The 24,893-nt window shown below is 36.3% G+C and overlaps 3 protein-coding genes across 4 annotated transcripts in view; 1 reads left to right on the forward strand and 2 right to left on the reverse strand.

The window, feature by feature from the left end:
- LOC136257099 (uncharacterized) lies at window positions 1-2,913 on the reverse strand. Its single transcript, XM_066050229.1, has 3 exons — window positions 1,009-2,913; window positions 725-952; window positions 1-377 (listed from the first exon to the last, which is right to left on the reverse strand). The coding sequence occupies exons 1-3, from the start codon at window positions 1,375-1,377 to the stop codon at window positions 171-173; spliced, it is 804 nt and encodes a 267-aa protein (XP_065906301.1). The 5' UTR covers window positions 1,378-2,913; the 3' UTR covers window positions 1-170.
- LOC136257095 (uncharacterized) lies at window positions 2,568-22,928 on the forward strand. The gene is made up of 10 exons (XM_066050220.1): window positions 2,568-2,843; window positions 3,404-3,606; window positions 6,201-6,456; window positions 8,130-8,276; window positions 14,516-14,678; window positions 15,243-15,348; window positions 15,406-15,479; window positions 15,532-15,755; window positions 16,692-16,793; window positions 22,723-22,928. Exons 1-10 carry the CDS (start codon window positions 2,694-2,696, stop codon window positions 22,801-22,803), a joined length of 1,506 nt encoding a protein of 501 aa, XP_065906292.1. The 5' UTR covers window positions 2,568-2,693; the 3' UTR covers window positions 22,804-22,928.
- LOC136257093 (spindle assembly abnormal protein 6 homolog) overlaps window positions 22,794-24,893 on the reverse strand; it is a 13,910-nt gene continuing 11,810 nt past the window's right edge. For both annotated transcript variants that reach the window (XM_066050217.1, XM_066050216.1), the window contains exon 21: window positions 22,794-23,173. In XM_066050217.1, the coding sequence (XP_065906289.1) occupies window positions 22,935-23,173 (239 nt within the window). In that variant the 3' untranslated portion in view covers window positions 22,794-22,934. The remainder of the gene's footprint in view (window positions 23,174-24,893) is intronic.

Consider the following 24,893-nt stretch of genomic DNA (forward strand, 5'->3'; position numbering starts at 1 on the left):
TATGATAAAATTTTAGTTCATTGATGTGTAACAAAGATCCATATTTATATATATCATAAATCACAGCTACAAAACTCGTCACTCCTACATGCATATCTGTGTATATAGAAAGTTTATTAATAAAGTGCTATTGTGCATGTGGTCAAGTGATACTGTCTTCTTCTTTGCAGTTACAGATTACCACACATGAACCCACTCAAGGTAGGATCCAGCTGACGTTCCAGATATGCCACTCCCCTTGTAAGTGAGTGTATATCAAACACTAGTGACCTCAGTATACACTCAATAACATCGTCACCATGCATGACGAAAAGACTAGCATAGACCTTAAGGTAGTCACTTCGCTGGTACACTGGACAGAGTGTCCCCAATCCGAGCTGTAGAAAATTTTGAAAAGCCATACAACTATAGTTGCATACAATTTTATATAGCAGTGTAGCTATATCACTCAATTGCAGTAAATGATATTATCAACAAGTCAATGCTATTGCTCTCTTCAAATTCCATAAACAAAGCACTGTAAACTTCCTATTAACTACAGTTCTTATTTTACATTAACTAATAAGCCACAATAAACTCCATCCATAGCACAACTTAGACTAACATATGTTTTGTTCTGCCCATTTTAAGCAAAATAAAAAAAGTAGTTTCCTGACAATATGTTTAACTGGTTGCCTAAGTACAACAGTTAAACTATAAAAGTGCATGTGTGTCATATTATTACCTTAATTCGTTGAAGGGCCTTAGTTGATGCTTTAAGATGAGCAAATATGGAGTTGAGTTGTGCTCTTGGTACTGCATGATGATCATATTGATATTGTCGTTGAAGCTCATAGTAGTATGCATTCAGTACTGTGTACTGCCAACAAGCCACATCATTCTTAAGTACTGCTATCTTGCTATTGAGCTCTGTTATTGCAACAATTCTGCAGAGTACACTGGAGTACTTCAACTACACAACAACACATACAAGTAATTACTGACACTATCTAACTATTGATCACTTACATCAATATTGGAAATTACCATCCTTATACCTATCAGTTGACAGAAATGGACTTCTAAATACATCTTTCCCTCCTCACCACCAGACTCCACTTGCTCATAGAACTGAATAGTTGTAACATCATGGAGGAGGTTGGTGTGATTGTGTACCAAGCCACAATTACTACAGGTGATGTCATTACAGGTGCAGTTGAGTGAGTCAGTATCACCAGAACTTTCAGTTGTGTCATCTTCAGTGATGTTGGCTGGCTGTATAGTAGTGTCAGGATCAGGTAGAGCTGCAAACTGCTGATTGTTTGGTGAATCTTCTGAAGATGTAGCAGCTGTCATTGTTGCAAGAAAGGCAACAATGATACAAATCTTAAAATGCATCCTTTCTGCAGCTCAAACTTCTATTATAGTAGCTAGATCTCTCAATTCTTGACTGAACTGCAGCCTGAAAGTTGCAGCTTATATACCAGCAGGAAACCATGAATAATACCGTTGTGGGGATGAAGTAAGGTACGTAATCTTTTAACAGTTTTGACGTTTGTTAGTGGTGGTGACGGTAATGCAGCCAGGATACCACATTAAAGTTATGAATTCTAAACAGCTTACTGTTATTGCCGAAAGCATTTCTTTGATCTAACACTATTGGTATACTGTATTTTGATGACCTTATCCATATATTGTATTATATCAGATTGTCACATTGAAGCTGTTTTCATGGAAAAAGTAATCACTTCTTTGAAATATTCTTAATAGCAATATGTAGTCAGACCTCATCTGATGTTGGTGTAAAATTTTCTAACCTTATAGGAATTTTTCTGATGATCACATTGTACACATTAGAGGACTGAAGGTTGAGATTGAAGTGACCTGACCTTCATTGTTTGCATATATCATTATAGCTCAGTTTACATTTTGTAAAAGTTGCTACTGATAATTGACAAGAATGTACACAATGCTGATAAGCTCAATTACCAATGGTGTAATAAGTAACTGTATCCACCCGCCTAATGGTATCCTGAACAACTGTAGCATGTTAACACGAGTACAGATGTATAAACCCACATTGGTATCTCACAGTATTATGCTTACTTAGGTTTGCGACTTGCCTTATTTGGAGTCAAAGTGAATGTACCTAGTGTGAGATGTGTTTGTTTCAAAGCAAATCATGAGGCAATGATGAGTCATTATGACATCAATAATGTGGTATAATCCTGCTTACTAAGTGGAATAGCGGTTGAAAAGAAGAAAACGTTTTGAGGTGACCATTTGGAATTACACTGCGCTTACAAGGAATTACCACATCCTGATTCATGTATTTCACTACCTCAGGTAGTGGTGACAAATGAGTCATAAACAAACACACAATAATTGACACCAATTACTTGTGCCAGCCCAGCTCTTCTGTTTAAGCATTTGGGCATTCCCCAAATCTACAACTCACACATTCCACTAGGCAGGAAGTAATATTCATGGTCAGCCAAGTTTTATAGTTTGTTTCACCTATAATAATCTGTTCCGCTATAACCTTATATATAGTAGCGGAAGCACATAACCACAAAGGCGCTTACTAGAATAAATTATGTATAATTAGCGCCCCTGCGCGTTAATTATAATTTTCTACCTGTAGTGCAAGATATTGATATTTTAATGGATGGTTGGTACTCATCGAAGTAGTGAAAGTCAGAACTACACCTACAATGGCGGAAGGTTTTCCAGTACCAGATTCTTCCAAGGAACCGGAGGACGACCGTGCTGAACTTCCTGATGCTGCGGTGGCAGACGCTAAAGAAATAGTATCCGAGTTGACAGCACTGGGCAGCGAGTTTCGCAGGCTCCTGGATCCCGAGGTATTCGCCAACAACGCGATGCCATTGATGACTGCGTTATTAGAATAATTTTTATTAGAATAATTATATCTCGTTTCTATCCGTGTCATTAATGCCGGTTATGCGGTACAATAATTACGGTTTAATACACCTATCAAAGTTTTGTCCCACCCACTCCCATGGGCAAGGAGGGGAAATTTGATCCAACTCTAAATATAATTACCCTGTCCTGGGGCAATATTGCAGGTCAATTCCTTCCTTTCTCCATTTGAGTATCACTTGATCCTTTGTTACAATGCGTTGCTAACCCCCCACACCTGGGGCATAACTTTTAATCTAATCCCTCCTCGTAATGCCCCTCTTTTTCCCACATGGGGATATGTCGGGCAAAACTTTGACCTCGCGATGTTCTCTTTCAGCTGTAACGAACTGTAAAATTCAGTGATTGTGCTGATCTGTTAATAGTGATCAGAACTAACTAATTTCTGCTGTTATTCTTGTCTGTGTGAAAGGCCTTAGGCCTACTGAACATGATGCATATTTTGTGGGCCATAATACAATTATTTTCTTCTTGATTATAGCGTGTCAGCCAAACTCCAACTGCAGACATCTTGTTGTCTCCCTTTGAATGTCAACTTCTGCAAAAGGAAGAAACGGAAGCACTTGCCGCCATATTTGGGGAGGAGTTTCAGTCACTCAACGAGTCTTGCAGTTGTTTCCTGATCCACATCAGCTCCCAGAGTGGTGATATCAAAGATGCTGATGCTATCAATATCTGGTTTTGGTATGAAATTATAATCCCATGCTTGTGTTTATCAAAATAAATTGCTGTTGTGATGGTTGAGCTATACAAATTTAGCAACTATACCTGAGCATGTATACACATACATACAGACAAGGTCTTAATATTGTATTTGGACAGATACAACTAAGTAAATTCCATACTGGAAAAATAACAATACAGAAGCTTTGTGCATGCTTATTAGAAGATCAAACTAAAAGTGTGGAAGTAGTGCTGAGTAATATGACAGTATTTTAGTCAAACCATGGTATCTGATTTTGACTGTCCAATTTTTAACACCGTGGATTCTAAAGATGCCTTTTTAATAACACATCTGTGTGAAAAAGGGTACATACGTATAAGTGGATGTGGACTGTTGTTAATATGTTGCAATCGGCTCTCAACACAAGTTTGCCATTATTGAAGATGATTATATTGGGTAATTTTAGTGTGTAGATCTAGCATCAAATTAAGGCATGCCAATAATTTAGCCATATCGCAATATCAAGTTGACAATATTATAATATATCAAAACCATTCAGTACTACATGGAAGGGTACTGGAAAATATTAGAAGCAACCATGAATGTATTATGAATACCATATAGCTGGTTATTTTCGAAACAGAAAATTTTGCACAAGAAGCAAAATCTGAATTATGAAGGATTTTAATTTTGAAGTCTGGATGGATTTCAAATAAATGGAAATTCGGGCACGAAATATGAAGATGCGTGAATGTTTGCCAAAATCTGACTTACTGATAGAATAGTCCCTATCCCTGTGCACTGGAGAGAAGACTGAGGGAGTCTCGAGTGGAGTAAATTCACTGGCTCGATGGTAACTTGCTATCTACCATACTGATTCTAGAGCAGATTGCATCAATTCCCATTCTCGATCACCTGTTTTCTGGTTATCGGGACAGTAATGATACAGTTTGCCCATTATCATCAGTAATACTGAGCTATAACTCGAGGAATACACAAGCGAATCACCAAAAGTTGGATCGCTGCTTTCGCTTGTGGGAATTTATTTTCAAAGAACAACCAGACGTGGGAATTTATTTTCGAAGAGAAAGGCCTTTTCAAAATATTCGAAAATAAAACCCTTTCGAAAATTACCAGCTATACGGTAGCACTTTTTTGAATGCACATCCTCCAATTGACCTCACACTGGAGATTTGTAGGGCATCGATCTGTGTGTATAGTACACATACGTACACCCTTTTCATATGGTCACTTTAAACCAGCACATTCAACCCGGTTAACGTTCATTTGATCACCTTATCCAGTGGGTTGAACCCTACAAGTTGGGTTGAACTCAGTTTATGGCTTCAAAAGCAAGTTGCGGTTTTTGGTGAATACATAAAGTGCTTAGAAGACAATTATCATTCAATGAATGCCATCATGTGATGATTGCTTTTGAACAGAAACTGTGGGTTATTCAAGCCGGGTTGAACCCACTTTTGGGTGGCCTGTTATTATACTACCACATTCTAGACGCACACACACACACACACACACACACACACACACACACACACACACACACACACACACACACACACACACACACACACACACACACACACACACACACACACACACACACGCACACACTCAAGATGTAAGTCATCTTTTCACCCACACTATGGAGTATTTTATTATTATACAATATTTTATGTGTGTGTGTTTTATGGCAAATATGCAGAACAAATTGAAGTAGTGATAAAGAATGTTGTTATCATTGACATCTAAACACATACCAATTTGTTGCCAACAACAGTGGAACAATATCATAATGATGCATGAGGTACATACAATGAAGTTAGGGTTGTACTTGTAATAGACCTGGAAGTGTTTTGTATACCACTGTGGCCAGTTTAGACTATAAGTGCCATAGATATGTGGTACTGGCCTAGCCCTGGATGACAACTTACTAGTATATGGCAGTGTTTTGAAATATCAGTTGCTATTACAAATAAAGTTCTCTTTAGTGTCATATTGAATATGTAGCTTTAAGTGCAGACTTTACAGATACTGTTTATTTATCAAGCCGTACAGTATGTGGTTAGTACTAATGTTTACTGAATGTATTGTTCCAAATACCTATATAATATTTTTACATGTATTTTGTTGAATCACATTTGTCTTATTCATAGTCCTTAAAAAGTGTAACCCGCTGAGTATAAACCAACTGGTGTGCATTTTTCTCAAACTTCTTTTATGGGTTCTTTGTTGTCTAGAGAAATAATCCAATGGGCTGGTGAAGTTTCAACCTAATCTAGTGAATGCTCTTGGAGTTATAGTGATAGACAAAACAAGATCCATAAACTCCAGAGCCTTGACTATATACTAGAATACATATACAGCCATGACAGATTATAATATAGAAGGCTAAATTGATTTTTTCCAGTTGTAAACTGTACAAGAGTGCTTATGCTTGTACCTAAGGCTTATATTTTAAAATATATGTGCACAACTTTGCTGGGCAAGCTTACGTATAGGAACTTTTCAGCTGTAGCTCTAGTTATTTGAGCAACAAATAAGGGTTGAATAAAGATGATATTATTAGTAGAGCCACTGTCTGTCTTCCATGTAGCCTACCTCCCAACTATCCATGCATTCCTCCAGTGTTTGAAATTGAAACTAACCAATCACAATCACTATCTTATCGTGATGCTGACCAACTATATGATCTACTAATGATGGAGGCTACAAATGGCCTCGGAAAGGGAGTGGTATTTGCATTGGTGTCAGCTGCTCGAGACTTTGTTGCTGAACTGTTGGAGAAGAGACAGAAACAGGAACAAGAACAAGAGCTGCTCAAACAGAGACTGCAACCAACTGCTATAGAAGTGAGGTCAATAGTGTTGCTTGTGTCATTAGCTTGCAAAGATAATAATACTTGAAATGTCCCACAATTCAGTTTGTTTATCCTTGGATTTTTTATTTGTTTTTGTTTTGTATTCCAACAAACACACACCGGTTGATTGTTATGCAAAGGACATGATCTGTATTAAAGGAGAGCTGTCTAATACACATCTTTTGGGCATTAAGAAATAATCCAGCATACTTGCGTAATCTTCTTCTTCACACATTGACACAACATCACAAGCTGTTCAATGTTCTTGTTATTTTTTGAAGTTAATGTGGTGCATACTTGTTGTTCATTGACAGGCTTACATTATTGTTCTGTTATTAATTGTGATGTAAAGATGTTATTGGTACTACATCTGTGTAGGTCTGTTCTTGTCTTACCAACCATAGGTAGTGTGTGTGTGTGTTTGTGTTAGCAATAGAGTTATTGGTGTTAATGGGTATTTATGATAGTACTGTATATTAGGGATCATGAAGGTTTGAGCTTTTCTAGCCAAAAATATCATCCTAAACCTTCCTTATTTTTCCTTCATGACAGCTTGGCACTGTTGCTTAGCTATAATCAAAGCCCAAAATGCCTGCAGAATGATCCCAAAGCCTCCTAACAAGTTTCTGCAAAGTTTTCTAATTAATTGAATTTTCTAATACCTGGATAACTGACTGATGCCTCCAGCCAAGCATAACTCAACTAGGGGAAACGCTACGGGCTTGATTTCTTCACTGTTTAATGTTGCTTCAACTCGAGATGTGCTTTTTGTCAACTATAGCAACTACAGTGCATACATCATGGTGGTAATACCTTTGCCCTCTTTTGTGTCCCATTTCTCTCTCCACTACCACGTATAGGTGTTAATTTGCAGTAACACTTCATGGCTTCAGCGGTGCTTCTCATATTGTTCTTTGTAATAATGGGAGAACATACCTGATAATGAAGTGAAATGGCTGCTGACTTCAGTTCTCAGTAATTGATCGTTATTAGTTTGCAAGTTCCATAGTAATTGGATTGATCGCAGAGGTGCTTCTCGTACTTTTCTCCATTTGTAAAATGGGTGAAGAAACAGGGCTGGAAACAAAGCTGATTGGCTTCATCACTTTCCAGTAATTGATATGTAGTCTAGTAGTGTGTTAGGTTGCTTAATTTATAATAGCTGGCCAGCACTATTGATGTGGTATGCATTGGTTTATCAGTCATAAATTATGTTCCAAAAAACATACTTAAAGATTTTGATGATGGTTGCCTGTGGTCAGCAGCAGTAAACTTCAAATATACTATAAACTAAATCCAGTGTTTCTACTCTTAATGGTTGGGTTGACTGGTCAGCCAGCACAGCAAGGGATATTAGGCATAGTTGATTGGTTGTACTGGCCAGAATGGGTGATTGTTCACTCAAAGCAGGCTGTTACTGTTGCGTTCTGTATGGCTATTATAAAACAGTTTTTTTTTGCTTTGATCCTCCCACACAAGGTTCTTTATATACGGTATATATATATACAGACCCCTGAAGTTGTTCTACAGTATATTACTTTGAGTATATGTACAAAAATATTGGATACTGTTTTACAACATTATTTGATGCTCCTTCATACACACCTCCAGTATCTAACTGGGTAATTACAAAGTGAAACATTTATTTGGTGCTCGTCCTTGTAGGAGGATAAAGTGGTAGACAAGGATACTGAATCAGATGAAGATGGCAGCCGTTTCTACTCTGATGACATGGTGTATAAGCCGTCACATTTCATTGGCTCTGTCCGAGACTTGTTGAAAAAGATCCCCCCAGACCTACAAGTGACACATGTAAGATTGTAAGATACTTTAATGAGATTACCTGTCTAAACCAGCCAACCCAGTTGTGTACAAGTGACCTAACTAGTATTATTTTGTGGAATGCAATTAAAAAGAAAACAGGACTTAATGGTACCAGGTGATGTATGTAACATAAATGTCAATAGTAAGCATCGTTTGCAATTGGCCTTCCTTTAATCTTCTGAGGAAACAATAAACAATATCTTAGTCTAAAAGCTTTGATGCTTTATGACCACAGATATAATTGCATGTTTGATATGGTTGTGACTTTATACTAGTTACCCTAGCAACCAATTGATTACATTTATGATAAGTACATTATCATCATCAAAGTGAACTAATGGATTGTTATTATTCAGTAGTCATTATGATCTGTAAGAGTTGTACATGTTGAAAATGATTTTTCCTTTCATCAAGTCAGAAAATTTATATTTGATCATCAAGTCATTGTAAGTCACTTGGTTTCTTTATGGCATAAGATACAATTACACTTCTCCACCGCGCACGTTTAGTTAGGTGGTTACAGTATGATAAAGACCTTGATAGTATTAGGTAACCACTTCGAGTATATGGAAAGGTCTGGCCATGCTAATGATGATTTTGATGGTAGGGCTCCATCAAGAAGTGATCGTTGTGATCTATAAGAGCTATATGTGATGACAGCCATTGTTCCATTCCTCAAGTCATAGTAATATATCACTAGGACTTTATGGTCTAGATAAAATTACACTTCAACACAAATCCTAACTGACTGTGCTATATAGCTCATTATAGCGCCACTTTTATTTTATTTTATTCTGTTACACTATGACTCCCTTGGTCTGTTGTCCTAGTACTGGTTATACATTAGTGGTAATAAGTGATATTACACAACTGCTGTTGTACTGTTATACCATATATTGTAATGGTTTGTGGTGGAAAAGTTTTATGGATTTTGCAGATATCAGCAAACTGCAAAACGTTTACTATGAATATTGTGGATTCTAAAATCAGATAAACTAAAAACTGCGAAAAATTTCTGGTGAATTATTTAGCTTACCATATCCACGAAACTTTTCCACCTTGAGATATTTGCAATATATGGGAATTAGTCTAAGCCATCACATTTCATTAACTCCATCTGAGACTTGTTGAAAAGAGCTATAAATGACATATGTATTATTGTAAGATGATTTAATGAGGCTACCTGTCTAAACTAGCCAGGTATAATTGCCCAGAGGAGGTAGACAAGACGTCACAATAATTGGGTGACGTGTGTATACTGTACATTTTTAGCATAGGGTCTAGTTCTAGTAAACCGTGAAGTTTAGCACTGGATTAATTTTTTATTGTCAGAAATAGTAATTCACTAGTGTAGAAATTGTTTCATGTGTTGAGATTCATTGAGCTCCAGCGATTTTATGATGAACTTTGCAATAGAGCGTTATTGAGAATAAATTCTGATCTTATTTTCAGGTACCTGTGTTATTGTTCGCTGTATTCTTAGTCATTAGTAGTAAATGCAATCAACTTTGTCGTCTGCAATGATGCAAGTAGTTAGTTTTTCATCATATAATCATCAGTGGAATTCAATTACATTACGCATAAACATATGCTTTATGACATCATGTTCTCTACCCCACCTGATAATTACCTCATAAGAATCATGTTTAATGACTTTATGCTAAGTGAATTTTAGTTTCCCTGACAACTACATTTATGATAAGTACATTATCATCATCAAAGTGAACTAATGGATTGTTATTGTGTGGTCATTATGATCTGTATGAGTTGTACATGTTGAAAATGATTGTTCCTTTCATCAAGTCTTTTGTATGATCATTGTAAGTCACTTGGCTTAAGATGTAAATTACACTTCTCCACATAAATGGCTAGAGTTTCATAGTGTAGTTATGAAGTTCTTAGTCAGGTGGTTCCTGTAGTGATAAAGACTGGTGTTTATTGATTATATTGTAAAACAGAGATATAGGTAGTTAGAAAGGACATGTGCATTGGAGTTAGGTGGTAACACAAAGTTTTCACACCCATTAAATAATGAAAGGACGTGACATAGCATTTTGGAAACCTTTAAACATCTATTACATCAAAGGAATTTTGCCTTTGATTAAATTTTCTCCCTCCAAAAATTGGGATGGTGAAAATTGGTGACTATTCGTGAAGCAAACCACTATGGTATAATTATTAGGGTTGAGCGATTGTGATATTAAGACTTATTAACACAATGAACTGTCTCAGAAGTGTAGGCTTGTTTTCCAGATTGAGTTCTTCCACAACAGTATGTACTACCATTTGACTAATACACATTTTCATGTAATGTCACAACATCATGATGTTCAGAGACAATCATGATTAATCCCACAGTCGATATAATCTCCCAGCCCTAATAATTATGTTCTTACTTTTCTCCACATTTCAAGTTTAATATGTACTAAAATGGTTATTTTCAGGGAGGTGAATTAAGAAGACAAACAAAGCCAAACATTGCAAATTTGGTAGAAAAGTTGACGGGAGTCTTTTATGTCCGAGAATTTTTGTCATAGGAATTTCATTTCCATTATGGTACACACTTGTCTGTCATGTACTTGCCTGTCTTCCATGTGTGCTGTTATAAGACACAGAATGTGGAGGCATTGGTGGTATAACTGTTATTGGTACTGTAAAGGCTTTTTTTTGCCTATAAATAGTTCTATGGTGAACTTTAATACCAAGCTGCCTCTCCTTTTATCTCACAATGATTGAGTGTACTCAGTAAGAGTATCAGATGATTTACTATTCAGTATAGAAAGTCATTTAGTAAATGCATTGGTGCACACTGTCTACTGTACTGGCTTGCATTCTTGTTAACCATGGGATATGATGTTACTACATACAACCTACACATTTTACTGTCTCTGACAGCCAGTGTGATTCACATTGGTATGTACATATGAGATGTTTCAGTGTTCTGTAGTAACGTAGAGTGGTTGAAGCAATGCACCAAACATGGAAATGGTTAATGTCATAATTGCTTTGATGTAACAGATGTTGAAGGTTTCCGAACTGTTATGTCACGTCTTTTCATTATTCAATGAGTGTGAATATCTTTGTGTTGCCGCAGCATGTAGCAACATAATTCCAAGAAATCATATTTACGATGATCTAATGTATTTATGTAGAACTTCCGTTATACAGAGCTTGTCTTGGAATAACACTTTGACAGGTTACATCAGTGTGGTGTGAACCAATAATATCTTACTACAGACTGTACCATGGTCTCTTGACAACTGTATCAAGATCCAACTGTCACCATGGTCTTGTATCAAGATCAAGCTAACCATTACGTACTGTAGGTAGTGACGAAACAGTTGGTAGATACGCACAAAAGATGTTGACAGACACCAATTACCACGTAAAGTATTGTATCAACAATTGCTGCATCATCTTACTATAAAACATAATGCCACATCACATGTTCTACTAGTGCAATTAAATTTAATTGTTAATTTAAGAATGAAGTAGGGATTTGAGCAGTGATGATATACACGTGTGGTTGTGACTGCTTTATTAGAGTATCTTGATCTTGCTGCTGAGCTATGCAGCAATAGACCAAAGATTGATACCATGTCACAAACATCATGCTCCCACGAAGACTTACAGATTGCTTCGTATTTTAAAGGCTTGGAACAGCACAGTGTACAGTGAACAAGATACCGCTGGCAAAATACATGCCACACATAAAAAATACATTATTAACAACTTATTGCTTCTGTTTATAGGTAGCAATATCAGTTCTGGTACCTTCAATATGGTAAAAGTTTCATATTGGTGGCCAAAATTATAGCTGATCCGCTATTCAGTTCACCCCTATACCACACACTACACACACACACAACACACACTCTACACATGCAAACACAGATCCCCAAGTGTTAATTTTTCATTCCAACTGCAGTGATGACTTCTAGAAATTAAGATAAAGTTTGAGAGTAGATACATTTGGAATAGTGAGACAGATCTGGTTAACAAGTAAGCCTAGTGATACTTGCTCTCCAGAATTTACTCATGTTGGACAAGGAGCATGCCAATTGCTAAATTTTGGCTTTTGAATTCAAACATTTAATTGCATCTATAGCACTTCTGATCGCACAACTTAAAGCACATAATATAGCTATGTTGATAAAAATATTAATAAAAATAAATAAATTAAATAAAATCATCCCATGAATATATATAGAGGGTGTCAATAAGAGAAACCACAAGCTAATAACTCAAGTACAAGCACACTAGTTGCATGAAGGTAAATTTTTGGTGAGTTCAAAGTGAGCTAGGGATGTACAGCACAAAGCACTTGTCTTGCCAAATGTGGGCCAACCCTAGCTTGCCTTGAACTCACCAAAATACAGACAGTAAATTTAAATATTATTAACAAAACTCAATTAGTATTAGAGTTTGGGTTCTACGATTTTTTCTTTACCATAAGTTCACTATTCTATGCTAAAAAACAAAAGAGGGAGGTTGCTGACAATAGTAGCTTAGTACCTGGACTAGAAGGTGTGGAAGCGTTATGTTGGGATCTGCTGTATTCAATTTTTTCCCCTTATGCTCTACGTTTGTTGTCTCAAAGTTGTTGTGGTCAATCTTAAAAAGGTATTTAAACAGTAAACATGTTAGTACAGTAAACCTCTTTACAAATTTGTCATTTATATTGTATGACCTCGCTAGTTTAATTTACCTATAAAATAAAAAAGAAATAATTTTTTGCTATGCTCACTGCATGGTGAAAATATATTTTGTAAAGAAAATATTTAAAAACAATAGATGTTTTAAAGTTTTGTAAACATTTCCCAGCACTTCAATAGCAGAAATTCTCAAAAAAAAATTCAATGTCTTATCCATACAACCCGATTGCAGTACGTTACAGTGCAAGAACAACTCCAGTTCAAGTATTGTAAGGTGACTTCAACCATCTAGTCTGGATTGCATAGCTAACTAATGTACTAACATGTCATCTATCTTACCTATGCAGCCTATTCTCTTAGCATACCTAAACACCATTTTCTTTCCACTGTCATATATAGGCAACTTAGTTGTCATCCAGTGAACTCCCCAGTAGTGAAATTGAGCCAAATGTCTCATCAGTGTGAGTCCTTATTGTATGTATGGGATGATATACATACACTATGGATACTATATGAATTTCATATGGATGTCATTTGAATTGTGAACTCCTTTCACCTTCCCAGTATAATTAGTGAATACCATGATTCATTTCATATGAATATCATTTGGCTAAGTGTTGGGAGTATTATGGTATACATTCTGTGTGTTATGAATAGTTAGAACACACATTTACCACTCGGGTTATTATCATATTTGATCAACACATAATGTTGGGAAAGCTACTTACGCATTACCTTTTACCTCTGCAGTGCATATTACTCCAAATGAAAAATGTTACATCAAGTTACTTTTTGTTTTACCAGGTACAGTAAAACTCTCCCTTATACTTCCACCTGGACTGCTTTCTTCACCTTTAGCTCAGCTGTATTGTTATGTAGCTTACATAGCACAACGCTAGCCTATGGCCATGCATTAGGTAATGTTATTATTTCATTTTCTTGTTACTAGTAACAGAATATGGCTTCTGTACTTTTATTATTTAGCAGTCCTAAAATTTGCGATTTCAAAGCAAACCGCGAAAGTTTCCTGACTAAATTTAAATAATTTTACTACACTGTATGATGTTATTTTTAAGTTATGTCTCGAAAGTTTTACTGCTTGGTAATTACGCCTTAACTGCGAGACTTTTGCGCAGCAAAACTTTCCCCATTTATGGTATTTCAACTACTACACTAGCAGTGAAATGTCTAAGTGACTGTTCTATGAGAGTAGCAGCTAATATTTCTTCACTGCTTTTTTTTTTCTGAATTAGAATTGATGTTGCTATGATATGAAAAACCATTGTTTACTTTAGGTAAAGGTTTATAATGTGTTCTGTTCCATGAATGATTTTGAAAACCCGAAGTCTCACATTTTCAATGTTCCAAGTAGTGCATGAAATCTAAACGAGTTTCCTGAAACTTTTGGACAAGCCCTTCTGGGTATATCCCTGTAATATAAGAAGCTAACAATGTTTTGTTACTGTTTAGCAAAACTTGTAACAGTGTTTGATGTATTATTAACACTTGTATAACAATAATTATACACATAGCATATGATGACAGTGTTGTGTGGTTCCATATGGCATTTAGATTGAGAACATTATGCGTCAAGATCTTGCCCATCGTTTCAAAGGCACCATGCATGCTATATCACAAGCACTGTGGAAGAAGAAACGTAGCCACCCACAACAGTATAGTCTGGAGGCTCAAATTGCATTTCATGGAACTAGAATGTCAGCACTACCATCCATTGGTGTGTGTGTGAGTGTGTGTGTGTGTGTGTGTGTGTGTGTGTGTGTGTGTGTGTGTGTGTGTGTGTGTGTGTGTGTGTGTGTGTGTGTGTGTGTGTGTGTGTGTGTGTGTGTGTGTGTGTGTGTGTGTGTGTGTGTGTGAGTGTGTGTGCACTGTGTTGCAGAAAATTGTGTCTGTATAAACCTTATTCCAAATGACATCACTCCTACAAATGATGGGTTCTATTTGGGGACTCTAACATTTCTGAGTGTGAGTTCTAAAGATACTTAACAAAAATTTGACCAACCCTACAATCCAGGAAGAAACCTAAAGCTAACATAAGGTTGTTTCTAATACTGCTTTTGGTTTCAACTGATTTTCCAAGTCATATAGAAATAATATTGTTTTCTGCTGTAGTAATGGTCATATCTATTGGTCACTAAATGATTCATTGAATTTTTATCACCATAGAAACAGTACCCAAAATATTACAGTCCTCACAACTATAAAATATGTATGATGTCATTTGGAATGAGGCTCTGTGTACAGGTATGTCTAGTACAATTCTGTTTATTTGTTCTCTTAGTACAAAAAGGCTTGATAGTCCCCGGGGAAAAAGGAGTTGAAGTGGAACATGGGTCACGTTATGGAGTGGGCATCTACCTATCACCTAATGCTGATTTTAGTCTACAGTGAGTAGTACACTCGGATAGTAGCCAGTAACTTTATGTGTCTGTGTACTTGTGTAGTTATTCTGATAATGGCCAGTTGATTGTGTGTGCTTGTGTGATGGGATTTGTGTTTAGAGGAGACAATTACAAAAGTTAGTACTAGAACTACAACTATGCTGTATCCTGCTGTTCTATTAACTACAGAACCAGACTCTCGCTACTTCACCTTCACTTCACCATGTGGTAATGAACTGGTGTTCTTCAATGCTGCCCAAGTTCTACCATGTTATGTGATAAAACTGCAACATGGCCCAATTGACAGGCAATACACTGTACAACAGCTACCACCACTACTACAGAAATTTCAAGAAGAGAACAACGAAGACATTACAGATGTCAAAAAGAAGCAAGAGAAATTGCTAGCAAGAGTATGCTAATTGTTTATTGCTATTATACAGCCTGTAGCTCTGGCTATCCTGTTAAAACCTCCCTAATTTACTGTGTTAATTTTTCACTTTCATAATGAGCTGTAGTACAGAATTACTGTCAATACCTATAGCAACAAGCAGAATAGAAACATGAAAGAGTTGTTGTTATTTACTCCATTTTTTGTACAAAAAAGTTTAAATTTTCAGGTAAAAATATTAAATTTGACCTAGTCTGCGAAAAGGGGTCTTATAACCTTTCCAAATTGTCAAGTTTGACTAATCATAATTCCTCATGTTTTCAACCTATCACTTTTATATTACATCAAGCCATAGTGATATGTTAGGGGTATAAGGGAACCAAATTGCAGGGTGATACCACATTCACAAGTCAAGTTACAAGTTGCCAAGTACATGCAATTGAAAAGGCTACAAGACCCCTTTTCACAGACTGGGTCACTATTTTTGTATGATTTATGTGAATGACTGCTCTATTAGAGTATCTCAATCTTTTGCAAAAAAAAAAATGTCGCACAAAAATTTTTTCATATGCTTACAAAACTTATTTTGCAACAACAACAAAAATGCGAATTATGGTAGTTTGTTTAGCTACATGGGCTGTTAACTTAACTGAGAGGAAACCACACTAGGGCTTTTTCATTCAGAAACACCTACAAAGATTATAAAAGAAGGAGCTAGACATTATTATTCAGTGGCACATTGAACAAAATATTTTCATGGTATGATGCTGGCTGTTGTCTGCCACCTAAAAATAGATCCACATTACTTGAATGCAGCATCTTTGTATTTTATAAATAATCATTCAAAACAAATGATAAATACAACATTTACATAACACACGTTGCACTATTATTAAGATATTGTGATAACTTCTAGCTTTGTTTAATTTATCACTGCAATCATTGTTGTTCATTGTAGGCTAACAAATTCCTACCATATGGATTTGGACCAGGATCCCGTACCATAATAGAAGACGTCGGTGACATAGATGATGATGAAGAGGATTATGGGGAATACCAGGTGAGTGTGTTACAGGCTGGTGTATAGTTACTGGTCCTCTGTAAGTGATTAAGGGTACCAGAAAATGAAACTAACATGTTCAAACAACAGCAAAAATATTCAAATACATAATTTAAGCCCATTCATTTAGATCATCAGTCAACTACTTTAATAGTACATACACTTATATATTATTGAAATCTGAACAGTGTCAAATCATTTTCTATTTTTTATATACCATCAAGGGTCAAGTATTATATTGCCTTACAACACCAGTATAAATCTGGGAATGCAAACATGAGATATTACTTTATTACACTGGTGTCTAGCCCAGTATGTGTACCACTGTTAAGCTAATTTCAATTATCTGCACACTGAAGTGACTGTTCTATTAGAGTAGTTGAACAAGTATGGGTGTTTACTTTTGGCAGTGGCCACGCAGTTTAATACTTAAGTCCATTCTCAATAAGCAACCAAAGTATACAATTAAGTGTATTGCTGCATTTCTGTGAAGTACCTCTTTTTACCGTGAAACCACGTTTTCCAATGGCTAATGTGTTATTAGCTTCTCTTTCTATGCATGGTACTAGTATATTTGGCTTTATTGAAGACTGCTCTTTCAAACAGTCTGTTTATACCATGAAGCATTACAAAACTATGCAGCAGTAAAATAATTGCTCACACGACATCATTTATGTGCATGATCTAGCAAGCCAGGAAGGTAAAGGCTAGAACAGTAACTAACAGAACAAGCAATATAGTGTTTTCTAATGGCTACACATTTAAAACTTTACCACAAAGTGCCTACCTTACAAAGGAGTTCTTCTTTTACTACTTTTGACTCAAGACAACTTGCACACAAATGATTCATATCACTAATGGAACATTTCCATGACGAGTAATTAGAATACAGCACAGGGGGCAGTACATCATTTAGAAGGTTTGGTTCTTCGAGCTCGTCTTTGAGAGAGTGTTTCTTGTGCTGCAGCGGATGGTTCATAGTTGTGCTGTTCCAGGCTGTTCTAATAGATCAACAGAGAAACGGAACTTTCATATTCCATTAACAAACAAGAAATTATTAAGAATATGGGTTCACATGATCGGCCAAACTAACTACTTACTGAGAGCACTAAACCTTGTAGCAACCATTTTGTTTTAGTAGCAAAAGGAAAACTCTGTCGAGATGAGTACCCAACCTTAAACTTATCTACCAAAAGCTTGCAATTCCTAGAAAACCACCTAAAATCCTGTAGTAAACTAGTGATACTAGTGATGTTGATGAGTACCAAAGTCCAGAAATTTTGAAGGAAATCACGTGATGATGGTTCCCGTGAGGTTATTGAAGCATTGAACAATGCTGTAGAAAAACTCGAAGGAGATATAGCTGGTTCAAAGTTTTGTGTAGAAAACACAGCTGCTAAAGGTATCTCATTTTTCACAGGTTTTCGTAGTTATGAAAGTCTGATGGATTGTTACGATTATTAGGGACCTGGAGTTGATGATCTGATGTATTGGGAAAGCAAGGACAAGGATTTTGGCCATGGACAAAGTTGAAGTCTTTCTAGTTTCACTTCTTTCTGGTATTAGTGTGGCTGAGGCTGGGACTATTTGAAAAAGATCTGACAGATCGTTCCAACATTTTAATTTCTGTGAATCTTCCATACTTGGATTTGTTTTATGTATCTGAGGTTCAGAGAAATACCATTGTGGCCCAATTGAGATTTAATTTATACATGCTGAGGACTTTTGAAGGGTAAGAAGCAGAAGAGTTAGTTGAAACTCACCGCATAGCCTCCTTAAGAATTCACAATGAACGTGCCATGGAAAGAATAAAGAATTATCATATATTTGACAGAACTCTACCGTCATCTTTAAGTGATGTATGAAAGGAAACATGTTTCGTATGTGCAGTAATGTGCAACTTTTTACCACCTTTATGTACATAACTATATGGTGCATGTATGGTATCTCCTAATATCAAACAGACCCCTTTTGTCAAGGGACAAAACTCTGTAATGACGGACATATTAGACCTGAGTAAAATAGTAACTGTTCCTTCAAACTTTCTTACATAATACTTCAAATAATGATATGTTGTGTTTTTACATAATATTAGTGTTCCACATTTACAACATGTTTGATGGTTTGTACAATGGTGACAGTATTTCAGGTAACATGTATGCTTCATAAAAGCTGTCAAGTTCAGTTATGCTACATTTACACCACTCAGGATCCAACCAAATTCTTTCAACTGCAATTCCTTTTGTAATATACACAACAAAATCACACCAATTGTGCTTCTCTATTCCAACAAATAATTGGAGCTGCACCTGATGGTAGTACTGATGATTCCTCTTTAGGTGAAAGCCACCATTGTGATAGTAACAGTGAAAACTGGGATCTTTGCAAGCCTTGATAGGTGTTTGATCTTTTTTTGCTGCTTTGTCTTCTGGAATATCAGAATAAGGATCTGTCACGCATGCATCGGGTGAAGTCCCTAGCCACCCCATAACAGGATAAATGGATAATAAAGCCACAATTTCTAATGACCAGTTCCTTTTCCCCATGACTTTTAGCATATTTCTGGCTAGCCTTATATGCTTGTTGTCTTTGCCCCACTGGATGGTAATAGGAGGATGTTCGAAGGGACATGGATACAAGACAGCTTTAACAAAGCCAAAGTCATCTCATTTTGACAAAGAATCCTCCCACACAATGAAGCAGTGATTCTTCTCGTTCTCACTACCATAAAATCTGATTGTTAAGCACAAGCGCTTATAATATTTGGAGAAAACTTTTGTAAAAAATCATACTATCTATTAGGTGCATATGCCTAATAAATAATTATGATGTGTTGCTACGTTGTAGAGGAGTTAATAGTTTGTGGTCACCACACCAGTGTGTAAGGATATTTGACTCTATTTCTGGGTGAAATCCTTCAAAATGAACAAGATTATCACTATCCAGATGGCTGATTTGCTGTATACACAGCGAAGGGAGACCTCAAGGGAGACGTAAGCGCTTGAGGAGACATTCATTTTCCAGTATTCCAGCATTTCTTCCCGTGTGTAGCTTTGTCGCATCTTGAGCCTTGCATTTGACCATGTGCGCTTGTCAACTATGGTTAATAACAAGAAAAGTGTATGTGCTTAACAAATAATATGCACTTAGTAGACACATGCACTTAACAACCCGATTCTACAGTATGTGCCATAGTTTGTAACTGTGCTTGGCCTCTAGTGCTCTGTTCAATATTTTCCTCTGCATCAACATTAAGATCACTTCTTGAGAATACAGGAGGAATCAATCATAATAATTATGTTCTGCACATCCATCATATCCTTTCCTCCTCTGAAATATGATGAGTTGACGCAATTTTTATTTCAGATAACACAGGTGGTACGGAATTTGAAGGTTGTCATTCAAAGCTTTTTCTGAAAACTCTTAATAGATTTAGCAGATAACAATGCTTGTGGAATATCTGTTGTGAAATTTGTGTATATATGTATATAATTTTGCTGCTCTCTTCTGGAAGTGCTGCTGAAGCACTAGTAGAATAGGCCAGAGTATATGTGTGATCATGCATAGCAACACTTACTGGAGCAATGAGTAGTTGTGAAAATGTATGGTTGTGACTTGACTGCAACAGTGAGACTCTTAGGTCTTCCAGGAGTAACTAATTGTTTACCTTGACAGATAGTGGCCAAGGATCATAGTCTGGTTCCTGACACTTGGTTCTTTTTTTGTTGGTTTGACACTTGGTTTTCTTTCTGGTCGCTGGGATCTGTGCAACCTTTCTTGGTTTAGATGTGTGCTAAGCTGCTGCAGTTTGTAAGGCATTTTGGAAACTCCACAAGAGCATAACACAAAGCAACAACGTGCTTACAACTTGCTTTAGGGCTTTTACAACCATAGCTTGCACCATTAATGTCATACCTTTGTGATCTAATTTCATTACTACTTTATATACATACAATATCTTTCTTCATTTTTGGGATGCAAATTGCTCTTAAGGTACATTGACCTGTCTGGATATATATATCCAACTTTGTGTCCACAGTGATACAAATATCTGGCTAATTTATTTTATTGACTTCTCATCACCTGCTGGTAAAGACCCTGATGCAGACAACACACCTTCTGTTGACAGTTCGACAACAGCAGCACAAGTCATTTACAATGGAGACTGGGTTAGTATAAGCTCTCTTGTCCAGAATAGTTTCCAGCATTTAACCATGGTCACAAATATACTGTGTCACGGACTGTTACAGATAGTTGGAAACCCAGCCATTTCTAAGGACTAACATAACAAATTGAGATATACTTATAAAGCTCCATTCTCTACTTTGAAGGAACAGACTTACAGTTTTGTATATACATATATTATTATTGGTGACTGGATCTGAGAAAACCAGACACAATCACGCAAGCCTAAATTCTCAATATAAAGCGTGGAATAAAAAGGGTAAAATATTTGTGTATTAAAAATTCTGTAAATTTTTTGAATGCTTCTTTCTTAGTGAAGGAAGGGACTAACAATATAAACCTGGATATCATCTTATTCACCTACTCAAGACGAGTTTTGTTTCGTTGCAGTAGACCCAAGGATACACATGTTTTGAGCATTTGTTTATGTCATGTTGAAGTGATTGATTTTTCTTCACAAATTTTTCCTTTGAATGTCAATGCGTTTGTAAGTTGCAACTGTTTTACATGTAATTAGCACCTCAAATCTATTTTTCTGTTGTTGCTACTTTGTATGTAGGGCTGTAACTCTGAAAATGGATGGCCATTAATGTATAAGGGGGCTATTAAGTGCAGATTGTATATTGATATTGGGCACAATGCATAATTATACTCATCAATAGTCAACATTGATGAGTACCAAATTAAGCTTGAGTTGTACTATACTTTATAGCTATTACCTCACCAAGGTCAGCCTTCTTTCCCTTTGTAGATGTATTTCTACACACTAGCCATCACTTTAGCTCAGGTATTTTAAAGTATTCGGATATCTACCACCTAGGGTGGCTCCAGGATATCTCAATTACATTAGCACCGAGTTCTCGTGCCAGTTTTACTGGGATATTTAAAGTCAACTGCAAAAGCCTGTTTTCCATAGGTTTCAATGTATTTTGACATCATTTTTGATTAGCTATTAATCTCATATACTTTGATGTAGTAATGGCATGTTCTCATAATGGGTAATTAGGTAAACAATAATTAATACAGTATATGAGGCAGTGCACTATTTAGAACAGTAGGTTACTATGGCAAACACCTTACCTCATGTTTTACAGTTACAAGAAACCAAGATGCACTGCATACTCAAAAACTTCTTTAATTGTGTAAAAAATTGTTTCATTCAGATCTTATTTTACCATGAAGAGGAGCAAATTATGGTATCAGAAAATGTGAATACTAACAGGATCAAGTATCCAAGCATCATAACAAGAATATTGTCTACAGATGAAGCATTGCTACACAAGTATTTATCCCAACATCAGTCTAGGTTTACTATTGGAGCATTGTTCAGAAGCATGATTGATTCAAACCTATAGTGGAGTACCGTACACAAGGAAATTTTGACGAATTGGGATAATTCATCAAATGTTTATAAGCGTCCTTAAAAGTACAAGTTTTGCCTACAATTTCTTGATTTTCGTCAACATTTTATTCGTCAAATCTGCTGAAGTCTGAATTCGTCAAATTTTTCTTACGTCAAAATTGTTGTGTACAGTAGTCAATTTACAAGTGTATGTTCTGTAAGAGCTTAGCCAGTACAAGAAGAGTATTCCACAACAACCTAATTTTCATTGGACACACAAAATAAACCTCTGAACATTGTTAGCTTCATTTCCTGAGTGGTCACCAAACTGTAATAGAGAAGTCATACAATTCGGTATAAAACATTTTTACTTAACCACAATTGCTTGCGCTTGTCTTGTAGATGCTACGATATGATAATTTCACTGATTATGATGGAGAAGGAATTATTGAAACTACTGGACTACAACAATATAGAAAATAATTGTATCCACATAGTGAACAAATTATTTTTATATACATGTATTATATGAAAACCAAATATTATTGGTGCAGTGAACTTTATGTACACTTTACTCACATTAAAATAAAAATCTTTTTATTTTGTAATTAGTATTATTGTGTGCTATTGGGGAAATATGCTGACATTAATTTAGGGGGAGCCCCTCCTTTAGTCACACCCCCAGACAATGTTACTGGAGAGTATTTGAGTGTGGTTGTGATGTTAGGGGTCACACTTCCTTGCCACTGCTGTGATTTGATGGGTACATCTGCAGTGAGGTATTTGGGGTCCAGTAAAGGTGGACGTGGCTTGTTCTCCTTGTCACTGCTCAGCTTTGTGGAGGTGGGTGGAGCTACAAGTGAAAACAAACAGTAATGTAAATACAATAGGTAAATGTACTAAGTACACAAGAACACTGTACTGTGGCATCAGGTCACAATTGACTTTTCCTTGATTACAACTTTAGAGTTAAAGCATCTCGTATACTACAAAAATATATCACGATGGTGTGGTCTCAAGCACTCAGCTATATTAGGCTCTCAGCCACACTGTTGTATATACTTACTATGGTACTTTACTAGTACATAAAGGCGCCGCTCGGTGTTTAACTCGCATATTTCCTGGGCAATATCATGGGAAAGCAGTTTGCCAATGACTTTGATACCCAGCCAGTTCAAAGAATCGATGCGCTTTGACTCGTTATATTGAGTGACATAGAGCTTTGTATTGTGGGACTCGGTTTTGTAGAGGTTGCTAAGCTTAGTACATAGGCTAAGATAGAGTAGTTGGTTGTTACTAAAGGATAATGAAGGCACAAAAGAATTGTTTGGGCGATTGTGGATGCGTATTTCTACCCACCACGTATCAGCCTTTGAACAGACCATGGAACAGCAAAGCTACTACTGCTACGTTGAAATAGGTTAGTAACTTACAGTTCTAAGTACTTAACTTAATATAATAACTTACTTACTGTCCCAATAGCGAAGTTAGTTGGCTTAACTTAGTACAAAAATGATAACAATATAAACTCCATCCCACAATCGCAAGTTTTCTAACATTGCGTGTTGAAGCATAGTAACGTATTAATGACGTTTTAACGTATGGACAACGTTTTGATGGCTATTAGCCCACGCTATTAAAACCACAATCGATCTTCAGATGCTACTGTATAAAACAAATGGGATGAGTTCTCATTAGTTCTTTCACCTATTAGGTGAGTACGCCCCAAGTGATATATATATCACTTGTACCATGGCTGCTTGGGATTTTGCTGACATATACACCCGCAGCCCTCGGGCTTTGGGTGTATATATCAGCAAAATCCCTCGCAGCCATGGTATAACTATTACATACTATGGGGTAGGCAGATCTGGAGGTAGGTCCCCAATATTATATGTACTCACAATATATGTAGGTATACAACACAGTTTTACAGACAAGTGACAATTTTAACCCTTTGGCTCCAAACGCCACTATAGTGGCTTTGGTTCTTAAAGCAAAACTTATTCACATAAAATATGCATTTTGATATACAACACTTGGGCTCCTGTTAATCTGTGTATGGACCACCTATTCCTCTGTGGTTAGCACTAAACTACTCACAATGAACAGATCTACAATATCATAATAACTTTTACTAACCCTTCCTTATTTCTTCTATTCATTTTGACAGGTAGTATCATCGTAACTATCGTCTTAGAAACAGTAAAAATTCTTTCCAAAGCAGATTTGCCTTATATCACACTTGATCACGTTAAGATATTTAGATAAAGTTTAAGAAAATGGCCATTAACCACAGAGTAACACGGTACAAACCGTTTACTCATAGGATAATCCCTTTATGAGATATATGACTTTGAATGCATGTATGTTGTTAGAGCCATTATAGTGGCGTTTGTGTTTAATGAAACTTGGATAATTGAGGCACATTACACAGATGGGTTGTGTTTAAATACTCTAATAGAACATACACCTATACTCAAAAACTTTTAAATTGAACAGTCAGTTAAATTATGATGGTTGCTAAATTTTAGAATACTTTGCTCATTTGGTGTAAACTTTGTCCCATGGTT

This window comes from Dysidea avara, chromosome 5, assembly GCF_963678975.1.
Source record: "Dysidea avara chromosome 5, odDysAvar1.4, whole genome shotgun sequence".
Classification (NCBI taxonomy): domain Eukaryota; kingdom Metazoa; phylum Porifera; class Demospongiae; order Dictyoceratida; family Dysideidae; genus Dysidea; species Dysidea avara.